The sequence below is a fragment of the Triturus cristatus genome, chromosome 1_2, assembly GCF_964204655.1.
Source record: "Triturus cristatus chromosome 1_2, aTriCri1.1, whole genome shotgun sequence".
Taxonomy (NCBI): domain Eukaryota; kingdom Metazoa; phylum Chordata; class Amphibia; order Caudata; family Salamandridae; genus Triturus; species Triturus cristatus.
Window position 1 is genome coordinate 558,388,036 of NC_140580.1, and position 27,011 is coordinate 558,415,046.

The following is a 27,011-nucleotide window of genomic DNA, read 5'->3' on the forward strand; positions in this document are numbered from 1 at the left end:
TTAGCAGGGGAGTTCCATGTCGGGAATGGTAGGATCTTCGTCAGAGTTTGGCACTGCGGAGCCCCAAGCCCAACTTACTTCGTCAAGGTCACTGGCCCGCTCCTCATGCCTGCTTCCCAGATTCTGTCGATGCAGGCTGGTGTGGAGGAGCTGGTTTAAATATCCCTCATCTTCCCCCACTGACCGTCCGTAATTGGTGACGTGTGTTTCATGGCGCCTGGTCGTCATGGCGTCCGGCATGGTAGGTGGTGGTGAACGATACTGAAGGCAGACTAACAATCATAGTGTGATGACTGGTATTTCAATAAAGTTTTTAAAAAATTAAACCCAAGAAATAAAACTCTGTAATGGAGTTAGTCATTACTCTGCATGTTTGCACCTAATAGGTGTCAATGATCAGTCTATGCACATTGGAGACAGACTGTGTGGTATTCCAATAAAGTTATTAACAAATAAAACTAGGTAATGGAGTTAATGTCCTTTATTGTGTGTGTTTGCGCCTAATCTGTGTCAATTATCGGTCTACGCACATTGGAGACCGACTAGGATCCAAACGTTGTGGTGACTGTGTGGGCTAATGCAGTGAGGTTTGGAATGTCATCACTAGGTGTACCCCCACAAGTTAACGTGGGGTAATCATTTCTGGACCTGTTCTGTGATTTGTGATGTGTGCATCGTACACAAGTCAGAACTGGGAAATCACAGGGCTCATGTGTTCAAATTGGAACTCAATTTATGAATATTGGTATTGAGTCAAAGGGCTTGTGTCATTATGCTCAATTGGGCCTGCTTCTAATCCTTTATTGCAGATGTAAGGGTGCCACGGTATCAGATACAGATTAGGAGTTTCAGTATCACCGTATCTACAGATTAGGGGTGGGGATATTTTTAGCGGTTGCTCAGGGCATTCCAGGGAATGCGGTCATTGAACCATGTTTTTTGTGTGGATAAGCTGTATATCCAACATTCTTTTTGGAATAGGAGGTTGTCCTCTCCCATGTTGGTGACTGCGACTTGCTTGATCACCACACATGTTGGGTCATTGGGGGTGTGTGCTTTCTGGATGAAGTGGTCCGTCTGGTGCTGCGGTGTTCCCCTATTCTTATCCTGATTTTTCTGCTGGTCATCTCGATGTAGCGGAGGCCGTAGGGGCACTGAGGTAGATCACGTGTGTTGAATTGCAATTGGTGTGCTTCCTGAGAAGCCACGTCTTGCCTTCTTCCAATTCGAGAGTCTTCGTAGTGCGGGTAAGGTGGCAGACAGAGCAATTCCCGCATTGGTGGTGGCCCACTACGTTGGGTAGGCCCCAAGCATTGAGGATGGTATTGTCCCTCAGGGGTGTGGTTTTCTTGGTCGGGTGGATACCAGGCAGTCCTTCAGGTTGCCTGCTAGTCTATTTGAGAAGAGCGGTTGTTCCCATTTGAGTCTTCCTGTTTCAAGAATATGCCAGTGCTTCCGGATGATTTTAGCCACTGTTAGATCCCGAGTTGTATGTGGTCACACATGTAAGGGGGATGGTCTCATTTGCTTTGTGGTTGTCTTCTAGTAGGGCCTCTCTATTTTGATTTCACGCTCTTTTGGTGGTCTGGATGATCTTCTCCAGATAACCTTTAGTGAAGTTTGTTGGCCAGGTCTGTGAACTGTCTTTGCAAATCTTCAGTTCTACTGCAGTTTCTCCTGATGCAGAGGAACTGGCCATAGGGTAAATGTTCCCTTGGGTGGTGGGTGGGGGTGAACACTGTCGAATTTTAATGAGTTTCTGGCCGTGGGTTTGTAGAAGGTGGTGGTCTGATGAGATCCTTCTCTGGCTTCTATTGTGAGATCCAGAAAAGCCAGTGTGTTGGCGTTAGATGTTTTGGTAAACTTAATTTAGCCAGTTCCTGAAGGTGGCCAATGATTCCTCATTGCCGGTCCAGATCATCAGGATATAGTCTATCAACGCCAGAACCTGATAGTGCTGAAGGGGTTGTGGGGAGGCAATATGTGTTGTCTCAAAATGGTACACATACAGTCCTGCCACACTAGGGGCAAAGGTACTGCCCATAGAGGTCCAGTTTGTTTGCAGAAAAATCTCCCTCAAACTCAAAATAAATTTTCTTTGAGAGCAAGGGTAGCACACTGTAGGATCAACTCCCTTGGGTGTTCAACTCCCATGTAATTCCTTTGAGTGTTTGTTCTACGACCCGCAGAGTGTCATCCTGGGGGAGACTAGTATAGAGACTCCCTATATCTAGGGCCACCAGGAGTTGGGTGTCCGGGTCATTTTGGATATACTTGAGAAGGTGCTTGGTGTCTTTGAGGTAAGTGGTGGATTTTTGTACCAGGGGGTTCAGGTAAAAGTCCCAGAACCTCAATAGAGGCTCCAATTAGGAGTTGATGCCTGACACTATCGGGCGTCCAGGTGGTTGTCTGCTCTCCTTGTGGATTTTCGGGACTGTGTAGAAATAGTGTTCTGGGCCTTATGGTGCATAGGTAATCAGCTTCCTGTTTGGAGATGTAGTTCCTGGAAGTGATGGTATTCCTGAGTCTCGCAGTGGGGTACTCTCTATTGACTTTACTGACACACCACCCTGTAAATCATTAACATACTTGTGAACGTGCGACCCTACATGGCTTACAATCTCATGACAATTCCACATGAACCCTTAACTCTTAAACTCACATTGCCGTTATGCATTGCACTCGCGCTGTTTTGGTGGTGCTACGACCTACATATTACCAGCACCACTCATGCTATATGCATCTGCACGTAGCCCATTACCATTGGGTACCGTCACGCCACACACGTAACCAGTTCAGCTACATCCATGCGCTCTGCCACGTACCAACAGAGCCTCCAAACTCACACATTGGGAAGCAGAGTCTTTCTTCTCATTGCAATATTATTTTTTTGTTGTACTTTCTTCAGCCTCTTCACTTCATTTTGTAAACACTCATAGAATAAACATCTGACACAAGTTGTCTTTGGTGTCAACAAAACTTTATACACAAGCGCCCGACATACGTGCCGGTGTACGTCTTTTCTTTGTTTATTCTCTTCTGTCGTGCTACTTGCGGCACAGCATTTGCCCGTACCTGGAACCAATCTAGCTGTTCCTGGCGGCTTCCAATCAGCGGGCCTGCTCGCACCTGATCAGTCGGCAAGGTATTTAAGCACCTTCCTGGCTCCGGACTCACAACCACAGAGCTCATGGCGGCTGCAGTAGGTACTGATGCGGGTCTTGGACCTTGATGAAGTAAGTGGGTACTTTTGGGGGCATGCAGCAATGCTGACACTGGTGGCAGCTTCCCATCGCCAACCATTCCTGTAAGTTTTTAAATACTTTTGTTTTCTTTCCATTGTCACATAGTGACTATAGGTCTGGACCCCACATGGAACTCATGGGGCATTTTCCAGACCCTCTCGGAGTAAGGAATTACATATCATATGTTTCATATGTATTCTCTAAGCACCATGTAAGATGTAGATTGATTACCACATGGTAACGCATAATAAATAGGCGTCTGTTTTAACTACTCACTGAACGCCACACTCCGTCCTCTCAACACCATTGCTCACATAGAGCACGGACACCTCGCTCCTGAATCACTTGCCACTATGTGTTATAGAAGCATTTTAAATGTTTCCTTGTCTGTATGTTTGTTGCTTTATTCCTACAGGAATGCGCCGTTAGAGGAAAATAGTCTCTACCACATAACGCACCTTAGCGCATGCACCACATAGTTGGTGTTTTAAAAACACTTTTCTAGACCACCACTTAACTTGCACCACACAAGATCCTGAAGAAAGCCATCCCACTAAAGAGAGCATGGCTGAAACATGTTGACCGATTAGGATATTGGAGTTACTTTAGACCTCCTAAGATATCCGGCTCTCGTTTTTAATTACTGCTAAGAGCCCATACATTAAAATAGTCCTTTTTGTTCTGTGGGACCCATTGGATAATTTTTTAACATTCACTCACCTACTTTCACGGCACACAACCTGCTCCGCTGTTTCCAGGCATCGTAGCACACCCAAGGTGCACTCGGTGCCTTGGGTGGGGCCCGATGATAAAGCAGGCCACCAACTAAGTTGGTGAGTGAGGGCCTTCAAAAAATCAATGTTTTCGATAGAACAAACATATGTTACGAGCATCCACCCCAGAGCTAGTTCTCATTGATGGTACATATTATACCCGGGGAAGTGAACTGGCTCCAGTACCTTTCCTCTCTCTCTCCCTTTGATATTTATTATCACAAGTAATTGGTTGCCATGGCAGGATGTTAATTGTTATATAAAATTAATGACCAACTGTCCATGTTAGAGGAAATGTAAGAACACTTCTACCCGATAGCTGTATACACTAATAGGGTCTTGAATGACTAAGTACTGATTTAGGTGGTGAGGTAGGCATGGCTGCATTAACCAAATAATCACGCACGTTAGGACTGGTAGATGAAGTATTGGGATAAACGTGTTCTGAATATAGCTTTTTGCAGGTTTGAGTTCTGTAGTTTGGAATGTCTCATTTGGCAGAAGTATACCAGAGTATAGTAGAAAGGTGTTAAAATGAATGACACCTGTTTGAGATGTAGGTTAGCTTTGTCTTACTAATTGTATTTTGTCTTGTATTTGTCCCATGTTCCAGAGGAGATTTATGGTAGAGGTTTGACAAATGTGCTGTATGGAGCTGTAACGCATATACACGCACGCTAGCTCGCTCTACTATAACCCTACCAGTGTAATGTGTATAAGTATTGCAAAAACATACTGACCTAAATATCTGCACAGGATGGTTGAATGCTGGATTGAAACAAAACAGATTGCCCTTATCCATATTTCCTAAGACCGTTGCATGAGACCTGCACCTTTACTTTTCTCTTTTTTTCAGATGTGACTACCAAAATGACAATTCTAAAACCGTTTTCCACCCAGTTGATCGCAAAGTGCAACATCCCAACTACAGAAAGAGATTTGAAGTGAAGACCTTTACATTTGTTTCAGGAAATGCTGCACTCTCAAGCCTGGTATGTGTATTTTTTTTTAAAATAAAGATGCTGTCTCCATTACCAATTTGATTGTCAGAGGCTGTCTCCAATAGAGGTGACATGGCAGGTTTGGCTCCAAATCTATCCTAATATCCATTCATAAGATGGTCCCCTTTATCCTCAAATACAACCTGTTTTTGTGGGAGACGGCATTGTTTCAAGACCTTGTTTTCCGAGTCACAAATAGGCAGAAAACCTCCTGGAGCTCTCTAGAAAGGATTTGAAGTCCGGGCATTTCAAGCAGCATATTCAAAGCTACCAAAAAAGGGTGAAAATGTAAATTATTTCTGCACAAAAATGCTTTCAGGTGAAGTGGCATCTTCTCTACATAGTGCACATAGTGGTGTAGGGCACTGTCTACTTAACTTTCAGTCACTCCAACAGCGCAACATAGCGGGTCTAAGCCAGTGTTTAAGCACTCCCAATGCTGCAGATATGGTCTCCTGAAACATGAGATTAACTTTTATTCCCAGGATCACACGGTGTGGCTAAGGAAGGGAAGCGGAGAGCCACAGCCTTAGCCACCAGACCGCATCTTAATTCAGTGTTTGTGAGGTTTGTAGCGCTGCATGGCAAGCGCTACAGGAAACTAGAACAAGTAATTGAACCCACCAGTCACCTTGAAGATTAGACTGTGGTGAGTAGTTAAGTAGACACTATTAAACACTCACCAAATTAGGTCTGTAGTTTCCAAGGCAAGGCAGTTGTTCTAGAGCGCCACCCAGTGGCAGTGCCCAAAAATAGCTTTTATTGGCCGGCAACTTTATTTTCGGCCTGCAAATATGAAAAAAAAAACAATTATAAAATTCCTTCTAGAGAGCCTGGCTCTAGTCCCATTCTTTCAGCCAACAACCTAATGCATTCTGGGAGTGGTAGTCTTGATTCGCTTCCATTAACCAACTGGACGAGGCTGAAATATTCAGAAAATGAAAGTCCGGCCTGGAAATCAGGCGCCCCAGCAGGCAGAGAACAGTCCAAAGAGCCCACTCTAAACATTATCCCACTCACTGGCTGAGGAAACAATAGAGCGCCTTGTCACTATTCAGACTTTAGGCACTGTCAGGTTTTACTCCCAATATATAGTCTCGCCTAGGTCCCTCGCTTGTCTGTCTCTGGCGGTATTTCATCTATAATCCCCCCCCCCCCCCAAACAGCCCCAAGCACAGCCCCGCAAGAGCCCATGCCGACTGCAGCCTGAAGTAACCCTGCTTGGTCAAGGTTTCAGACAACGTGCTGATGCAGGCCTGGGCACTGTGCCAGTCCCCCCTCACCACCTCCCATTGTGCACCCTGCACACAAGACGTGTCCGCATTCTTATGCAGGCGGCTTGTTGGGAGTGGTCTCCCTGCAATCACCCACCCTCCCTCCCGCAGAGAGGAGGAGCACCCAAAGAAAGCCCTCCTTGTTCCTAGGTCTCCAGTTTAAGGCAGGCCTCATCCCACCCATTGGGAAGCGCTGCTGCCTGAGCAGAAGACAACCCGGTCCTCGCCAGACGCCCCAGAAGACACCGTGTCTAACAGGAGGAGGCACCCCCCTACCCTTTAATGCAACCGTTCATGTGTGGGTATTAACACCCCCAAACACCGCGTGTGCCCTGCAGGGGCGTGCACCCCATTACACGCTGCGCATGCTCATCAAACCGCATTAACGATAGCTCAGTGAGTTAATGCAGCTGCGGGATATTAGTACGTGCCACCTCGAGCCAGTCGATGGACGCGTTTTTAAATATGATTAAGAATGAAGCTTTACTTGCAGAAGTGCTGTGTACTATCAAGACTCTGAGTTAGTTCACCGGTGACAGAATGGTTGCATTCTGGCAATACATAGATAGTACTCTACACATAGAGCGCTGCATACATTTACCTTGCATGTATTTAACATGCGAGTCTGATGGAGATGCCATTTTGCCCAGGGTCACACAATTACTGCTCGAGTACAGATTATTAGGTTCAGCAATTTGCCACCAGACACCATATTCTCCCTGAACCTTTCATCAGAGGTTTTAAAGCAGCCGAGGGTCACTGTCCAGTGCGTGCAGTGGGTAGGTATATTTCTGCCCCCCTCGCCTCCTTTCTTTAACTCCAGCAGGGCACTGCATGAACATTGTACGATAAGTAGCTCCTTATCTGATAACAAGAACATGGTTGATAAAGCTGGTTGTGTGGCTCTGGGAGTTGAACTGCCACTGCAGAACTATATGGTGACTTAGCCTAGAATTCAAATCCATTTCAATGCACCCAATGTTATCAACATTAGAAGGATGAAATCCAAAGTAGAGCAGATTAGGAAACAAGCAGTGGGCACTGTAGCTCACTTTGTGGCCTTTCCTAAAATAAAATCATACTACTTTGTGTAATCTTTATCAAGCTACGGCATATTAAAAAAGGTACCATGATGTATTATATTATCATGCAAGTAGTGTACACAGGTTTTTTTATTACTTGGTTATCGCTGTTCACTGTGTAAACATTTTATCACAGACAACCATATAATTTTTTTGATCTTAATTTCAGACTTCTAGAAAAGTTTTTAATCCAACTATACTTAAGTCTGTCACTTAGAACTCTGTATCTTAATTGGAAGTTATTAATTTCAATTTGTTTTTATACAGCACACACTACCACTGAGGAGGATCATGAGAAATGTGCTACTCCAGAACCCAATATTAGAGTTAAAGTTAAATAGTTAGTAGATTAGTAATATGTGCTTTCTTCGTTACTCTGGATTCAATGTGGTAAGGCTGTTACGTTGAGTTATCATGCATTTAGTAGAGATTTTAGTAGGGACAGATTGATGGAATTGGATTGAAATTCCAATCATTGAAAAGAGAAGTTTTATGTTGTCATTGGGAATAGTGGACAGGTGTGCATGTTCAGACTATTATTTCTAAAGGGGGATGACGTTTGGGAAGGACGTTTGGGAGTTCATAGTTGTCAAAAGATGAGTTTGAGAGAGGTGGGTTGGGACAAAGGTTGAAGGTAAGTGATTTCTTCAAACAAAGAACAAATTAACGAGTACATTTATAGAGACATACCCATACATACATAAACGTGTGTGTATATATACCCGTCACTTATTAAAGTTTTATCACCAGGCATAAACTCCTCTATATATGCACCCATATGTACATAGAAGCCGAAATATTTATTCTATTAACCCATGGGCACTCTAGAAATTTTATTATATTGGCTATCTGGAAAGTATGAACATGGTTGTATATTTTATTGGTTATTACAACCCCTGGCAGGAAGCAACCTATCCCCCCCTCAAGAAGGGACATGTAAACCTGTATACGAATATAGAAAATGCCACTTCTGAAAGCATGAAATAAAATGCTGCATTTTGAATAACATTACAACGTGGGATCTAGATTGCGGTACACTTTATTCTAAAGAACGAAATAGATAAAAATCAGACATTGCAAAAGTTAGTACCCGCTAGCTGGTAGGGGCTGCCATTGTTATCTGCCATGTGATAGATGAGACAGACATCCTAATTGTAGTAAATTGTACATCTCTCCCACCCGTAAAAGACATGAGTGTGAATCCTTCAGGGAGCGCAAAAAGCCTGATAGATCACAAAGTGAACCAGCATTTGCAATGCAATCGTCTCGCATTTACGCAAGTTTAAGCTATCAGCATTGTAAATGACAATGCCTTTTCTTTGTTTTAAAAACAAAAATAAAAGGCATTGTTTGCAATGTCAATAGCTCACTCTCGTAAATGCGAGACCTATTGAATTGCAAATGCTTGTTCATGTTTGTAATCTGTTAAAAGAAAGATATTGGCATGAATTGAATTCTTTACTTGGTAACATGCGTCAAGCTACGAGGAGGAGTTTCACGAAGGATATAAATTACTTGCATAAAATGGTCTCCTTTTGGTGCCACAGCAGAGGTGTTGCACACTTATTGGTTATATTATACATGGAGTAAGCTTTGGGTCTGCCCCTTTCAGCCATTTGCTTCCTTTGACCAGACATTGGTATGAGACTTTCAGTTACTTAAAGGCTGGCCCAGTGAGGCCTTCATCACTCACTGTTGGCAGTCGAGTGTTTGCATTGAACTGCACCGTCGATTAATTGACAACTAGAGCGCTATTGTATTTTTTAGGTCTCGTCTACGCAGTGCGCATGCGCTGCTTAAACCTTTAGCCATCGTTCAGCTCTTTTTCGAAGCACATACTCGTGCTTGTGGTGGCATACACCTTGCGGTATCGTGCAGCGGCGCACCACAAGCACGACTATGTGCTTCAAAAAGAGCAGACTGGTCTCCCCAGCGCACGCACCATCCGCGGGTGCACCCCTCCCGCTTCCCGCTCCCGCTGCAGCATGCACTTTAAACCTTCAGCGCGAGGCGTGCGTACTTGTTTATCCTGGGCAGAAGGCAGTAGTTTGCACTTGCCTGTTTAAAATACTTCTAAGGTCTGTAGATTCTGTTACCTTTGCCACATTTCTGTTTGTGACGTTAGTGCAAATAAATGCAATGTCCGCATTGTAGAAATGTCTGCACATTTAGTTAGAAGTCTGTGCCCATGAATTAGTTAAGCGATTCATATCTGAATGCTGAGTGCGCTAATCACCATAACGGTGCATCCGCTGAAGCTCACTGTGTATGTTTTCAGTGTAATGCAGCACAGAACTGCATTCTTCTCATTTATATTTTCCCAGATAAAATCAGGAGGTCCCTTCTTGCATCGGATGGAGAGTCTACTTTCTGCTTTCAAAAACTGAGCAGTTCAGAATGTAAACAGTTTGAAAGAGGCACTGATTGGCTTGGACTTACAAACACCTTTCAGTAGGAAGGAAGCATTTCTCTGCAGCCTGAAATCAGGAAAGCTCACACAAACCTGTACTCTGGGGTGGGGTGGGTTATAGACCACGTTTAGTTTCTCCTGCACTTCGCAAAGGATTTCTTACCTCATTTTGTATGTGTGTTTGCTGTTTATGTTGTGTTAGCAGCATATAAAATGGTGCTACTCACATGGCTTATATCGAATGGTGGAGGAAAGGTGGCGAGGGTGTTTTTTTCACACAGTGGAATGAATCTTTTGACTAAATATGTCCAACCTTTGCTGACCTAAATTCTGTGTATTCGGATAACAATAAGAGGGCTGATGCAAAACCACGAGCAACCTGGGAGACAGGCTGTAACGTATAAAAGGTCTTTAAACCCAAACAAACATTTGTTCTCCATTCCAATTGCTGCCTTTAACTCGTCTCCAAGCGAGGCGTTGAGCACTGCATAAAAAGCCCCACCTTTTGCTAAGAAGCACCACATTGTCCCCAGATGGTAACTTGGTAAAGGCTTTCTGTTTAAGGTGTTTTGATCTCCGAACCAAAATACATGAAAATAACAAAACTATTGAATATCCTGCATCTGCAGTAAGAAATGACCAATTCTTGAAATAGTGGCCTTATGAAGCCATTGTTCCAGCGTGGGCTGAGGCCAGCAGTGTTACTCTCTGTTATCGTCCCTGCAAGCATCTGCTTCCTTATTACTGCCTCTCCCTCACCCCATTCCATGCTCCCACACAGCCAGTCCTTGGCATGCTGATGCCACTGTTCGACCTCTGGTATTGTGCAAAGTGATGTTCCACAGCCACTCCAATATCGGAGAGGCATCTGATCCCTCAGGTGATAGAAGCTTCTGCCTAGAGTATGTGACCACCTCATCCCCAAGTACCGGCCCACACTGAGAGTTCAAGAGTACAAGATATGCTGCCCTGTGTCTTCCTTTGGCTCTTGGCCCACTTTTCTGAGTTACTGAAAGAGAGGAAATAGGGCAGGAGAAGAGGGCAGCAAGAGCACACCTTCCTCCCTAGCAGCTCTGGTGAGTACCACTCCAGACTCTCACACTGAGCTCACCTCCAAGCACCTTCCTCGCAGTCTTGAATCCCCGCTTGGATGATGCTGTATTCACCCTGCATGCGTGAGCACCTCATAAATAAACCAGGTCATCACAAAACATGTGTCCAGGAAAAAACATCCTCCATTTTATTAGCTTTGTACATTTCTTTACACATTGTTCTTCACGCTTTCTTAAAAATACCCCAGAGTCGAGGACCAATATAGGCATTTTAATGCTGGTGCCTTTCTTACCCGATTCTCTTAATGGTGAACGGCGAGAGCTTCAAATGTTTAATCGCGAAAATTGTTGCTTCTAAATTTCAAAGCAGTTCAGTATGAGTCCTAACCGCATCTCAATTTTTTGGTATGTATTTCTAGAATTCAAGACATCTTGCAGTGGTTTTTCTTGTAATTTGACAAAAACCCTTCTCATGTGGCGGCCCATGTGTCTTGACGCAAGCATTGACAGCCAGCTTAAAATCATTGTCCATAGAGTATCCCAAGGCAAACCAGCACCAGCAAAGACACTAGGCTAGGTGTCTGTATATTAAAGGCGAGAGCTGTTGACTTTGCCAGTGCTTGTTTCCTTTGGCAATCTGTTTGTCTGTTTCCGGGTTGTGCTTCCCTGGCACCTGCCATGGTCTGTAGGTGAGGGCGCGAGCCTGCCTTTCCCTTGCTTTGTATCTGAAGCGTTCTGCTTTCTCATCCGCTGTGGAGCAGGCCTATCTTTACCTGGCTCCAGGGCTTTAAGTGGGATTAAAAAACCTGGTAGAGTCTCATGGGGCCGTGGCCGATGTAATTAAGGGCATGGCTTAAAACACTTAAGCTACAATGTATAGTGTGCTGCCCGAATGGGTATTTTGCTGCTTCTGTCTATTCATCCAGATATATAACACAACAAGTAACATCACACGTACAATAAGCAAGGACTACTGGTGTTGTCAATGGTTCTAAATTGCATAAGTGAATAAGCAACGACTATGGCTTCATTGTATATTATTTTGAAAAGGTGTCGGTTCTTTTGTGGGGAGGTTGTGGCATAAGGTTGGAGCTGCCGACTTTAGTCCTGAGAAAGCAGGGTCGAGCCTCATGTCGGCTCAACATGTAATTCAAAACATGAATATGTCCGTGTGGTGGAGCTCATGGTTGCGCTTTATAAAACTGATAAACGAGTTTCTTTTAAGTTGCATCAAAAGTAGTGACTGCTGCAGAGTTACCTTTTCTTTTTTCACCCTGAGGGTAAAAATGGAGAGCCCGATGGGGACCCGTCACGGCTCCTGAGTTTAAGAACTGCCGGTGCTGAGCACCAGCCAGACCCGGCCCATTTAAAGCCCTGCCTGGCTCTTTATGTGAGCAGCGCTGCTCTGTCATTCCCCTTTGTATTCAGGTGCCACCCTGCCGGTTCCATGCTCTGCCCCTCTTTGCATTGATGGCCTGCCTTTTGCTCTTTTGCAGTAGGGCTGGCCTGTCTCACATCCAGGGTCTGTCTTGCCTGATTGTATCTCTGGAGATGAATGCCTCCTTGAACAATGCTCTTTCAAGGACAACTCGCACTGAAGAACAAGCATTGGCATAGCCAATAGGTCTCGCTTTTGGGACCTTCTAAGTATTTAGTTATGCAGCACAATATCCTTGGTGCAACAACATCAACTGTTGCATGGTTAAACACCTATAAGGTCCCAAAGGCGAGACCTATTGGCTATGCCAATGCTTGTTGTTAAAACCTACAGATCACGCAGCAGATAAAGGATTATGTGGCACATGCAGTAAATTCATAAGTTGGCAGTAAAGCGTCCCATGAATACCGTTCGCCCTGAGCTGGCTGATGTACACAGAGGAGGACCTGAGAGAACTGTGCAGTGCCGAGACCAAACATGTTATTCAAGGGAGGAGGAGGGGCTGATTATTGGCACGGGAGCTGCGTGCGGAAGTGACATGAATCAATTAGCCGACAGGGACTCATGCGGGCCTACTAGGTGAGCTGGAGACCCGTATGGATCCCAGAGAACCGAATGAGCAGGGGGACACGAGACACCAGAGTAATGTAGGTGTGTGAGTAGGATAATCGAAAGAGCACGAAAACCAACCATTCTGGGATCTCATCCGGCGGGATGGTGTTTCCAAGAACGACTAAGAACTAGCGCTAAAACACAAGCGTGGCCCCACGGCCGCGAAAGTTCATTATTAATGGACAGGGGGAGCAGGAGGTGAGTCTGTGAGTGGTGCACGCGCCTGGAAGTGGCAAGCGAGAGGAAAGCCAGATGGCGCCTGCTCGAGCGATGCAAGGAATGCGTGTTATTGTGCACGTAACCGCATGCTCTAGGCCAGCAAAAGCTTGTGGTAGAATTTCTAAAGCTCACTCACTAAATGTCTCGCCAGACCAGTGCATGTGCTGGCTCAGGCGAGACCTAAAAAACATCTGTTACAAATCTTGTCCCAGGATAGCAGGGCCTGGGGGTTGAGGGTCTGTGCTGAAGACTGCTCGTGCCCCTCCCCACCTCGACTCCTGATGTCATGAAGCACCCCCCCACTCCCCCTTAGTCTTTGAGCGTTGTCTCAGTGCTCAGTTTTATCTCTGCACTGCTTTCAGGCATCAGCCACCTCCACGACACTAATGCAGAACTTTTACGGAGGCAGGAGGCTGCAGAACGAATTCTGTGGTAACATTGAACCACCAGCCCTAGGCTGTACTACAACAGAGTGGAAAATAAATAGCTGTGGCATGTTTTAAAGTGTTATTCAAAAGTGTGGATACCTGGCAGCTCAAACTTTAATTTTTACCTTGCTCCATAGTTTACAACACAATGTTAAAAAAAGAATGCAAACAGCATTCCAAGCTTAATTTACTGGGGCGTAAAATTGTGTGGCCGGATTATTAACAGGATAATGTGCTGCATGGCTAAACACTAATAAGGTCCCAAAGGCGAGACCTATTGGCTATGCCAATGCTTATTTGTAATTGGTTTTATATTGTGCTTACTGCCCCTCTGCCTGCCCGTACCCGGTTTCCTTTAATGGCCTTGTTCTGCATGCATTTGCCTATTCACATACTGACAATTTAGGTTTGTTAGTGCTTGTATAGTGTAGAGCAAATTGGGGATTAGTTGTCTTGTCATTATATAGACTGCTCTCGTCCTGTATATGTTCAAGAAGAGACTTTCTGGTGGTGTTAATGTTCGAGGTTTCAACAAACCTCCTGGATGATTTTAAACACTTGCACAGAAAGGTGTAAACTTGCCTCAAACACATTTTGCTAACTGCTTTGGGCAAATTGTAAGAGGACCAAAACATAAATGCCATTACTTTGCATTTGAGTTATTCATTGTTTTGATTCACAGAGCTAATTTTTTGCTATGCAGTTGTCTTGTGGAAGCAAGGGCATGCTTGGATTATCTCTGAAAGCAAAATAAATCTACAAATGTACTCGCGCAAAGAAGGATCAGACTGCAAAATATTCAAGTTTGATTTTAAGGAGGAGCAACTGCAGTGAAGTTGGTACAGCTGGAAACCAACAATTTTAAGGATAATTATCAGTTTGATAACTAATTCTGCCTGCACTTAAAAGAAGCGTATTCAATCTCTCAGCCTTTTTCCCAATCCATTCAAGGCAGCTAAAATACTAAAGTTTAAATGCACGAACTTTCTAGTTCCTCTAACTCCCATCCACATGACAATACTGGATATTTATTCCAAAAGGAATTGGGGGCCATGGGAAAGCTCTCCAATATGAGGCCTGGGCCTATGTTCCCTTTAAGGTGCACACCTATGCGGCTACGCAGATCCACTTTCCTTCCCACGCACTTCTGTTGTGTAGAGCGCACCCATTCCTAAAATACAATTAAGCCTTTGAGCTTAAACAGACCTGCACTGTATGTGTTGCTTTCGAGGCAAGTTGCTGTATGTAAGGAAGCACTTTGCTTCCCTGTACCACTGCCACATCTGACTTGGGGAGGGGGATGGCAGTCAAGGCTTCAACAATGGAGTTGAAGGGAAGAACTGAATATGGCTAATTGAGTGGCCTGGTGGGACAGTTTTAAGATTAACTCTACAGAAAGACCTCTGAGCAGGTATCATTGTTCAGAAGGTAAATTATGAGAAGGTGTGGGAGGGCAGTGCTCAATGGCAACTTTAAGAACTTTTTCAACGTAGAGATGTTAATAAGTAGAAACATTAACACTTGCAGGGAAGATACCCTGAGCCAATACCATCGAACCAAGGTCTGAAATGCGTCAGTGATTCCGACACTGAGAAATATTTGGCCAGTGTTTTGGAAGAAGACACAAGATATCCAAGATAAGTGTCCTTCAAGCAGGAATTCAAGGTTTCGAAATAAAGGCCAGGTCCATAATTCAGTCCTGCTTCTATTTAGCACCCAAATGCATCTCACGTTCATCTGCACTGGAGCCTCTCAAATTCATTGACCATCCTTATGCCTTCTGCATTGGACATGTGCTGTTCAGAATGCGATTTCTTTACATTGCTCTTAAATCTGGTCATCTGAAGGATGGCTCAGTGGGCTAAACAATTGCTGCTGTGATGAGCAGTGTTATGGAGATTATGAATTTGAACCCTGCATGACCGACTGTGTTCTATCCTTCTGAGGTTGTTTGAGTATCATAAATTTGTAACTAGTAATACCTGTATTTGCAGTGCTTAGAAATGGCAGAGATCTGATATGAAAGGCTATGTAAAACCTGCTTTATTAGTGTAAAAGTGTTGAACTGACCTTCTTCGGTCAAGTTGGTGTGAATGTAGGAATCTGCTTCTTTGTGCCACACCTGCAACCAAGAAATATGATAGTGCGCAAGGAGTCTTGTAACAGTGGTCTTTTGTCAGAGCTGGCTGAATGCTGATGGAAGGCTGGTGTCAAAGCTGCATAACCGTGGACTGGCAAGTTTGTAAACAAGACGCACTGTCAAAGCGGTGTAGGTGTAGCAGTGTAGTATCAAATGTTAATTGTGAATAAAAGCAGCTGTTGGACTTGGCCCTCTCTGCATGGTCATACTCACATTTTTTGCCTTAATCCTCCTGTTTTCTGAACCCGGTTTTGTTGGCTTTTAGGACTCTGTGCACTTTACCACAGCTAACAAGTGCTAATGCGCTTGTGCTCTCATTTAAGCATAGTGAAATGGGCTTCCACACAATTGGCACATTTAATTTACTTGTAAGTACCTAGTAAAGTGGTATCTCATGTATTCAGGGCCTGTAAATAAAATGTTATTAGTGGGCCTGTGGCACTCATTGTGGCTCTCACGTAAGCAGCCTTTTTTAAACATGTCTCAGGCATGTCATTTTAGCCTGCATGTGCAGTTTTAAACTGCCATTTCAACTTGACAAAATAAACCTTTTGCCATGCCTAAACCTTTTTTAATACAGATGTCACCCTTAGGGTAGGCCCCAGGCTGGGTGCAGAGTATTTAAAAAGTTGAACACCTACTACTAAATTCATTTTTCAGGGGGGCGTGGCCAAGATGGCGGCAAGTTAGGACGTGAGTCTCTATCCCTCCGGCGCCGCCGTTTCTCAGCCTTGCGATATCTTCCCATCTGGCGCCCATCCATGCTCTCCGGTGGGTGCCTTGCTGGCCGGTAGCTGTTCCCGAGCTGGTGGTGGCTTTTGCTCTGATCTTCGGTGCTGGGGACTGCTCTCATGCGGCGAATCCCTCCTGGCCCCGGCATTGATGCGGCCCGGCGGGAGGTCAGTGGTGGGCCTGGCGTCCGAGGTGTGTGGCGGCAGCCCACCTCTATTGCTGTTGGGAGCCCTACAAGTGTGGCAGCGGACGTGTGCGGCAGTGACTGCCTGGTCGGGGCTGTGAAAATGGCAGCTGGTGCTCCGGACGCCTGACGGGGCTTGGAGAGTGCAATGGCGATGCACCCTGCCTGAGCCCTAAATCTGGAGAGAGGCCTGCGGGTGATGACTTCTCCCCTGAGGAGCATGAGGTGAGGAGGATCGGCTGGGTGCGGGGCACACTGCCGGCACTGGAGGGCATCGGTCCGTGAATCGGCAGACGGAGCTGCGCTTTGCGGGGAGGACCGCGGCTGTGATGAGCGGTGCGCGGTCCAGCTGTGGGGCCTGACTAGTGGCTGCGGTGGAGTGGCTGACCCGGCGCTGGGCCCAGGGTTGGAGGAGGAGCGCCCAGAGGCCCGGGCTGTTGTCTGGAGGTTGGGCCTACCTGGCAGAGACTGCAGAGGCCTGGTTGGCTGATGATGCCTGCATGGCTGGTGCTGCCCTAATGGACTGAGTGACGCCTGGTGGAATCTGCGGGCAGCGTCTCTACCTCGACCAAGCGCCTATGAGGCAGCCTATGGAGGAGGGCTGTTGGGTCTGCTGTGTCAGTGTCTCATCGTGGCTGGTCTCCTCTCTGAGTCAGAAGATGGTGGCTGGCTTGGTCTTCCTGGCCCTATTCGTCTTTGTGGGCCCTGGACTTGACTGCCCTGTGAATGGCGGTCGGAGTCGTCGGTGAGCCTTGCTTGGCCCATAGGCGAATATACAGTTGCAGAGGCGCGATGACAGGAGCGGCTGGTGCGGTGTTCTCGTTGTCCCAGAGGAGTATTGGCCTGCGTGCTCTGTCCTGGCTGGCCGGTTCAGGTGCAGTTGGGAGGTCAGGCGCTTTGCATCGGTTTGGTGGCAGCTGAGGGGGTTGTGAGGCACGCTGGAACCGAGATGGCGTCAGCCCGAGGACGGAGGGAGAAGTCTCTGAAAGACAGGCAGAAGACAGCGGGTTCGTCGGCCCTGCAACCTGCAGTCGGGGCTCCATCGGTAGACTAGGAGGACACGCCAGCGACTAAGGCCTTTATGCTCAAACTCTTCTCTGCTATCAAGGAAGACATCCAGGACCTTCGGTCGCAACTCTCTGGGGAGTGGGTTGCGACGCTGGAGGAGCACGATCTCAGCAGGGAGGACGATCTACATCAGCTTCAACAGGAAATGTTGCGTCTGAGGGACCAGAACGTGGAGCTCCAGGCGCACATGGAAGATTTTGAGAACCGCTCCAGACGTAACATTTGGATTCGTGCGGTTCCTTGAAAGGGTGAGGGCGACGACCTGCGGGCCTACGTCGGTGCTTTGTTTCTGCAGATTCTCGGGGATGAGTTGTTAACGGCGATACAGTTGGACCGCGTCTATCGAGTGGGCCTGCCGCGTGGTGCTAAAGCCCCCCCCCCCCCGATATCCTTGTTTGCGTTCAAAACTTTCAATTGAAGGAATGTATCCTGCGTAGAGCGTGGCATTTGAACCCGGTGCAGTTTCGTGGTCACAAACCCATGCTTTTCCAGGGTTTGGCCGCCTCCACTCTTAGTAAGCGCAGAGCCTTTAAGCCCATTACCAACCACCTTCGCGATCAACAAATCCCCTACTCCTGGGGCCACCCGTTCTGTCTCATTTTCAAGTACAAAGGAACATTGCGCCAGCTTCGTTCTTTGGAGGAAGCGTATGACTTACTGTGCACAGATAAGCCTGCTGATGGAGCGGGAGCCGAGGGGTCGCCACCCCGCAGGTGCCGTCGCTCCTCGGGGTGGTGGCGCGTAGGAGCAGCGCGGGTGAGCCCCGCTCATGAGACATGGCTGCTATCAGTCTGGAATGAGAGGCAGTGCTCTCCTCCATATCGCAAGCCACGGATAATCCGGCGACACCTTGAGACATCCACTATGGCGACCACTTGGGTGCTTTATCTGGCGCCGGAGGGAGATGTTTTGCCAGGGAGTGATTTCCCCCGCAACTGAGTTGTCGAGTTACCAACTGCAGACGAACTGTGGCGGTTTGGGCTTGTGCCACGTTTCCCCAAACACTGAATTATGAGACCACTTTTGTCATGTTTTTTTGATTTGCTCACGGTTTTGTATTTTGCAGGGGTTTTAGTTGGTTGTTGCACAGGGTGTGCTTGAGTTTTAATTTGGGGCTCCGCATCAATTCAAGGGATCCCACAGCAGATCACTGGTTTGAATCAGCTGGCCCTAGTTTCCTCTGCGGTGGGCGATCTAGAGCTGATAACTGGCCCGGCGCTTCCTAATTACTGTGATGGGTAAGGACCTGAAAATTGTTAGTTTAAATGTAAGGGGGCTGAATAATCCTGTAAAACGAGCTGCAATCCTCTCCCTCTTAGAGAATGCTCTGGGCGATGTATGTTTACTCCCGGAAACCCACCTGCTGGCTGCGGATACTAGCGTTACAACAAACAAATGATGGACGGAATGCTGACAATGCAGACATTCTCCCCCAGTCAAGAGATCTGGGTTGAATCCATCGTTCTTTTGCCCACTACGCCACCCCAGTTCAGACATTGCCATATGCAAATCAGTCTTGACCCTGTGCCTCATGGGAACAGTCCAGCCCGAACTACCAAGCCATGTCTTCCCTGGACCGGAATCAAGCATCCTAGGACCGGTTTCTGGCTATCAGCCGTCATCAGCCAGGATAGCTTGACTCCAGTGGCGTAGTGAGCACGGGACCCACGTCTGGGCATACCCATCCCACTTAGGGCGAAAAGCGTTACAACAAACAAATGATGGACGGAATGCTGACAATGCAGACATTCTCCCCCAGTCAAGAGATCTGGGTTGAATCCATCGTTCTTTTGCCCACTACGCCACCCCAGTTCAGACATTGCCATATGCAAATCAGTCTTGACCCTGTGCCTCATGGGAACAGTCCAGCCCGAACTGCCAAGCCATGTCTTCCCTGGACCGGAATCAAGCATCCTAGGACCGGTTTCTGGCTGCGGATACTAAACGCATGAGGGACAGATTGTTCCCCCAACAGTTCTGGTCCCCGGGACAGTCTTAGAAAAGCGGGGTGGCGATTCGTCTTAGTGCAAAATCGCAGTGTAAAGTTGTTTCCACGGTGGCAGACATAAGGGTGTGGCTGTTGGCTGTCAGGATCCAGTGGGGGGGGATGCTTGTTTGACAGTTGGGTCGTTATATGCCCCGAATGAGCGTCGGGAGCCATTTTTGCGCCTGGCCCTGTCCGAGGTGCTTGCCTCCCCTGATTCGGCGCTCTTGATAGGGGGGGATCTCAGTGTGGTAATGGACCCTATCTTAGATAGGTCAGAACAGAGGTCTACTCAGGCTGGTGTGCTGTCGCAGGCTGGGAAGCAGTGGTTGTCTGACTGCGGGCTGTGTGATGTGTGGCAAGTTCAGCATCCGAATGCGCGTGATTACACGTACTTCTCAGTGGCACACAAAACATATGCGTGCCTTGACCACTTTTTAGCCTATTCGTCTCTTCTCCCTCTTTTGCATGCAGCGGATATTACCCCCCTGCTCCCTTTCGGATCATGCTCTTTTTTCGGTCCACTTCCCTGCGCGATGCGTGCGGTTAACACCTCCAGGCTGGTGTCTTCGCGATTCCCTTCACTCCGAGGAAGTCCCTAAGCGAGTCAGGGATACTATTGTGCACTACATCTCTGAGAATGAGCAGGAGGGTATCCCCTTAGCATCGGTGTGGGAAGCGCTGAAGCTAGTAGCTTCAGCGCTTCATTGTGATTGCTGCGTCTTATGCGAAGCTGCGCAGAGAAGCGCAGGGAGTTAGAGCGGGAAGTGGGAGAATTGGAGGCAGTCCATAGGCAGACCGGTGCCCAGAGGGTGTGGAGAGAGTTAGAGAAGCGGCGGCGCATGCTAACGCATTTGGATCTAGATAGGGCTGAGCATGGTCTTCTGCGTCTGCGTCACAAATTCTACCTCAGTGGAGATCGGTGTGGGAGGATGCTTGCTCATAGGCTGCAGGCGCAAACAGACTTCTGCAATTCACTCCATTCGTGACCAGAATGCAGTTGAGCATACCACAGATGCCCTTATTGTCGATACCTTTCGCCGGTTTTATCAGCGCCTTTATGCGAGAGATGATGCTCCCATGCAGGACGCGCAGGACTACTTACAGGCTTGCGATATCACTCCTTTAATTGCATCATCGGCAGCCCGGCTTGACTCCACCATCCGCGTTGAAGAGGTAGTCTCGGCGATTTTGCGCTTAAAAATTGCTAAGACTCCGGGCCCGGATGGCTTCACGGCTTTGTTTTATAAAACGTTTTGTATGGAGCTGGCTCCCCTTTTAACAAGGCTTTTTAACTCCTTCCTCATATCATGGCGGTGACGCCCTCCATGTCTGAGGCAGCGGTATCTGTGATTCTTAAACCTGGAAAGGATCCTGCAGAATGTGGGTCGTACAGGCCAGTTTCACTCCTTAATATTGACGCGAAACTTTTCACGGGTGTTTTGGCCGCTCGACTTAGGCCCCTTATGGATGATATTATCGAGCTGGATCAGTCCGGTTTCATTCCGATGCGACAAGGTGGGGCTAACTCGAAGCGCATTCTGCACCTCCTTGATCATCTTGCTCTCGATTTGACGTGGAGAAGGCATTTGACCGAGTAGATTGGGAGTACTTATTTGCGGTGCTGTGCGGCTTTGGGTTTGGGGATAACTTTGTGATGGGTTGGGTGCTAATATTCCTCCCCCACAGTGGCGGTGAGGGTGAATGGGTGTAAGTCTGCACTTTTCCCCATTGCCCGGGTCATGAGGCAAGGCTGTCCCCTATCCCCACTCCTGTTTGCTCTCTACATGGAGCCTTTTGCCCAGCGTATTCGGTCAAATCCAGACATTGTGGGCCTTAAATTCGGGGCTGATATGCACAAAATCACCATGTATACTGATGTCATTCTTTCGCTTACACAGCCCTGGTCCATGCTCCGGTATCTGACCAAGGAGTTAACTGCCTTTGGGGCGGTGGCGGGGTTCAAAGTCAACTTTACAAAATCACACATTTTGAATCTTTCCATGCCGGCAGCTGAGGTGTTGGATCTGCAGCAGGACTTTGCTTTCCAGTGGTCGTACTTGGATGTCATGTACCTGGGCATTCGTCTGGCGGCTTCCACAGCTAGAACAGCCGCTCTTAATTATGCCTAGTTAATGGTGCAGACTGCCAAGGCGCTGGTGGCTCGGTCGCAGCTCAAGTTGGTCATGGTACGGACGGACGGATGGTGGCGGTCAAGATGACGGTGCTTCCTTGCATCTTGTACATTTTCCAAATGCTTCCCTGGAGTCCTCCACCGTGGGTGCTTTGAACACTACAGGGACTTCTAAATTGGTTCTTGTGGGATAATAAGAAGCAGTGTCTCGTGCTGGCGCATGTATCCTCACCAAAGGCACAGGGAGGGTTGGGCTTTCCTTTGGTGGGCGCTTACTACCAGGCGGCATGCCTCCGCTACATTGTAGAATGGAACAGACCTCTCTCCAGCAAGCACTGGAATTTTATGGATCAAACGGTGGCTGGTCGAAATATATGGCGAGAACTGTGGCTCCTGCGCAGACATAGAGCGCGGGGGCTGTATTCCTCGCTGATTACCTCCCCGACCCTCAGTGTGGGATCGACTTGTGGGTCTGAGAGGTTGGTCCACGTTTCCTTCCCCTATGTCCCCCATCGTAGATAATCCTGATTTCCAGCCGGGATGTGCATCCCCGATTTTTCAGCGTTGGAGGGAGGAGGGTTGTAAATGTGTAGGCTCTCTTTTTGATCTTGAGGGTGTGATTCCATTTTCCCAGCTGCGCAAATATTTTGACCTACCAGCTTCAGATGCCTTCCACTACTCGCAGGTTGTACATTGGGTTACACGTGCGGAGAATTTGGCTCTTATGTCTCGGCCACTCACAGACTTTGAGAAGTGGCTGGTGTGTAAAAAAGGGGACCGTAAGCTCCTATCTGAACTTTATTCCATTATTGCCTTGCACTCGCCGACACGTCAGCGCAAATCAGATGGGAAACGGAGCTGGGGAGGCCCTTAACGCACAGAGTGGGAGCACATTTTTTATTGGGCCCATCAAACTGCTTCCAACGTTGCAGGGGCGGAATCTGCTTACAAAGTGGTTACTTATTGGTATCCTACCCCGGTGCGCATTAAGACTTGGGATAGATCCAGATCGGACCTCTGCTGGTGGGGGTGTGGTCTGCCTGGCACCTTGGTTCATTTGCTATGGCACTGCCCGAAGCTGGTGCGTTATTGGACAGCAATCCTAGATGATGTAGACGCGACCTTTCAGATCACATTGCCACGCGCTCCTGAATACACACTATTGGGTCTTCCCCATCTTAAGTATTTCCCACTGAAATCATTGCATCTAAACAGATGGCCATGGCATTGTTGGCGGCACGACAGGTACTTTTAGCGCACTGGGGGTCCCTGGTATCCCTGGATCCCCGTGATTGAATCCTTAGACTTTGGCAGCAGCTGGCTATGGAACGTCTGTCGCTTAGTGCAGATGGGAAAGGCGGGGAATTTGCTAAACTCTGGGCTCCGTTCTTGCAGATTCTCACTAGAGACATGAGGGAGGTCACTTGCCCTAAATATTTGCAAATCTTACAGCTCATTCCCTTAGAGCCACCTGTAGTAGCCAGCGCTGGGGTGGCTAGATGATTGTCCATTTATTGGGGGCTGTGGTGTGTAATTGGTGGTCGTGATCGAACTGATGCGGAGGGAGGTTGGGTTGGGGGAGGGGGGGTGGTTTTTGTGTTTCTAAAAGTAGTTTCTTCGCTAGAGGCTTCTGCATTTAACCTTTGCTTGAATTAAAAGCGGGGTCGTCCTCCGGGATGTAGACCTTTACGCTGTCATTCTCCTTGCTTTGCGCTCTGCTGGCAGTCTGATGTAGGCAGCTAAGCTGTGTAAAATTGATCTCGCATCCATGCAATAAAGTTGAATTCTAAATTAGTTTTTCACTCCTCAAGGCCTACCGTTCCTATAGGATGATATTGAATTACCTTTTTACATTTAATAAGTAATGACTTTCAATTGCGAGCAGATGGGTATGTCGAGTTTGGTGTCTAAAGAATTCTATTTTGAAGTCCTCTTACATGGTAAAGTCTAGTCTTAAGTCACAACTCTGAAAATGCCCCTTTTAGAAAGTTGGCGTATTTACTTGTCCTAACCATTTGATGCCTTATCCACATTCACATGACTAGGTGTATCTGGCAATTTGTCTGTGTATTGCTCCCAGACACTAAGAAAAAGGGAAATAGGTTTTGGCAGGATCAGCCATCTGTAAAACCCAGAATAAATGTGCCTCAGCGCCGGAAAAGGGTTATAAATGAGCCTGGCATATTCCGACGTGAAGGACTTCCCTCCGTTGGTGAAAGTAGAATCTCGAACCGCCGGTAGACTCTGGCGAGGGCGGAGCTCCTACCCGGACGCCGCCATCATCCACGGGCGCCTAGCCATGCCCCAGGATCAGCCATCTGACTTGATAAGGGGGCTGAGATGTCACTTAGCACACTTGCACATCACAAAGTGCACACGCAGAGGGTTTGACATTAGTCTTTTGTGACCACAGACAAGCCTGGGCATGAGAGGTAGGCAACTCCAAGCACCTCTAGGGGTGAAAGCCTCCAGAACCGTCTACTCTAAATTGGGCACCAGGTATATTGGATCCTTAGAGCCAATTCTTCAGTATACTTCTGGCCATTGCTATATGGAAGACTCAAAATGACTGTTGCGCAAGAAGTACTGCTACTCTGTCCTGCTGCCTGAGTGAGGAGGACTGGACCTGCATCTTGAACATGGGACCACCAGAGTGACTCCAAGGACTAGTTCGCTGGCCTCCTGAGCCCCCCCCCCACCCTCCCCCAGTGGTGCCACTCTAGTCGTGGATGCTTGGAAGTGAGCTCTGCCAGTCCAGCTGTGGTCCTGTGAGCAGACCCGATGCAGCACAATGCATTTCTAGCAGCCACTTCACAACAACCGCATCCCCGACGCAGAGCCTCACATTGCGCCTGCAGCTTCATTTGAACTGCCGCTGCATGACGCATCCTCTGTATAGGCCTTCGCGTTGCATGCCTTTCATCGACTGCATTCTTAACAATGACAGAGGACTCTGCATCATAGCACAGCAACCTCCTCAAAGCTCCTGCAGTGCTACACAATCTCGGTGCTCAGCAAACCTGGATTTATGGTACTTTGTTCAGCAGGTCTAACTTTGTCCCTGTATTCGGCCCACACTTAGTTGCAGTCAGCCTTAACTTGTGACTTTGTCCCGGTGCAGCCAGATAAACACAGTTGGTGCTCTGTGCTTCGAGGCACTATTCTCCCTTATTTTTTTTAATTGCTTATCTCAGATTCTACTGATTGGCTTTTTGTCATTAACATTCTACTGTTTTTCAAAATTAGTGTGGAACTTTTTTTGTGGTGTTTTCACTTTTATGGTTTATAGTGCTGTATAAATACTTTACACACTCCCTCTAAGTTGTCTAACTGCTTTTCTGCCAAGCAACTAGAGGGTTAAGCACAGGTTAATTTGAGGATGCTTGTGTTTCACAAGGGATTGCAGTTGCTACTGGAGTAACCAGTTACCCAAATTTCTATGGCAGCCCTGTGACAATGTCTCAGTGGAGCTGAGTAAATGCAGACTGAAGTCAATTCTAACAGAGGTGTATGTCAGAGGTGGGAGAATGCAGTTTGAGGTGATCAATGAGACATCAGTGGAATAGTGTGAAAGCTGGCTGAAGTGAGCACTGTGACTGAGGTATATTGCTGAGCTGTGTGACTATGTAGCTGAAGTCCCAAGACTGAGAAGCATCAACGAGGCTGTGAATGTAAGCTGTTGGAAGGTTTGTGAATGTGATAATTCCGCATAATTTGCTTGGCCCATAATCTAAATGTTTGTGCCTTTGGTAACAAATGTAAGATTTAAATTTTTCAACAGCAAAGCCTTTTCTGTTTTATGTAATGGATTCCTAGGCCCTCAGGACAGGAAGATGAATAATCCAGATTTGGGAGCAAACCAGGTTTAGCACCCAAATCGGGATTACAAAAGGTAAAGTAATTCTTCACCTTTTTTCCCCTCTAACTTTGCTGGACTGACATAATTTATGCAGGGAATATACTGCACATTACTAGTTTCTCAGCTCAGAAACGGGAAATCATGTAAAATTATAGCAGTATCCCCTCTTTGGCAATGTGGAACTCGGTTATAGGGAGGTAATAATGCACCCATTAAATACTGCACCCAGTGGGATCTGTATTTATCATGTTAAGTATTACTTTGTAAAATAGGCAACTCTTGATAAAGCTCTAAGGGTGGATATGAATTCCTCAAATATTAATACCATGCCATTAATGTAAAGCAAAGATTTTCTTATTTTTTGGGGCCGAGTGGTTAGAACTTGGAATATGGAGTACCAGGTTCACGGAGCAGTGTCACATCTCCAGTGTCGCCCTGCAAACTCTTGAGCATGTCTCTTCATGTCCCTTCTCCTTTGATAGATACCTTGTAGTGAGTTAGCACTTCTAGACCATCACAATGCATGTTTAAATGACAGATAAGAACATAGGGATTCTTGCCAAGTTATTTAGTGTGTATATTCTATGTCACTCAGTTTAAGTGCTAAAATCATTCGTTTTAGGGAATCCGGGGATTAAAGCAATTAGACAGGCTAATGTTTTTTTTCCAGGTATTTAAGTTGTGGTTCTGGCCATTTATGAGATGTTCATCTGTGAGGAGATTACATTTTTTTTAACTACGGATACTGTTCTATTCAGGGAGACTTGAGATGTGTGTGCTCAGCCACCACATTTTTAAACTTCTCCCAAATCCCTCTTCCACAAGGCAATGCTTCCGTGTTATGTTCTGAGATGTGCCTAACAATGGCCTCAAAGTGCTGTCAAACAATACCAATAATGTTTAGAATTTGCCCAAGTCCACAACATTTTAATGTTCTATGTTAATATCTAGGCACTTCACATAAGGCACATGATGCTCCAACACCTTTAACTCATCACCATTATAAGTTACAGAGCAAAAGTGCCTAGAATGTAGCTCGCGGTGTCATAGAATATGCTTTGTTACTTTTCATTTTCAGCAGTTATTGAATTTCTGCGACTCATTCCAAGCGATATTAAGAAATTGATCTTTTTGGCAACTGAGCTAGAGCTATGTGAAAAATAACTGTATATTGGGTAGGAAGCTCAAATCCAGTTTGCTATTTGGAAGGCGTGCTTGCTTTATAATGTCTAGTTGTGTCAACAATCTGCTTTGGCGAAACATTTTGCTAAAATTACTTTACGTTGCACACAACAAAATGCCTAGTAGGACCACTCATGTTTTGCTTTTAACCTTAAACTAGTACCCAGCAGGAGTGTTGCACATGGCCAGGGGTA

The 27,011-nt window shown here is 46.8% G+C and overlaps 1 protein-coding gene across 2 annotated transcripts in view; it reads left to right on the plus strand.

Moving 5' to 3' along the window:
- Positions 1-27,011, plus strand: part of LOC146867623 (zona pellucida sperm-binding protein 2-like) — a 234,594-nt gene that overhangs the window by 166,847 nt on the left and 40,736 nt on the right. For both annotated transcript variants that reach the window (XM_085615017.1, XM_085615016.1), the window contains one exon: positions 4,875-5,010. In XM_085615017.1, the coding sequence (XP_085471143.1) occupies positions 4,875-5,010 (136 nt within the window). The remainder of the gene's footprint in view (positions 1-4,874; positions 5,011-27,011) is intronic.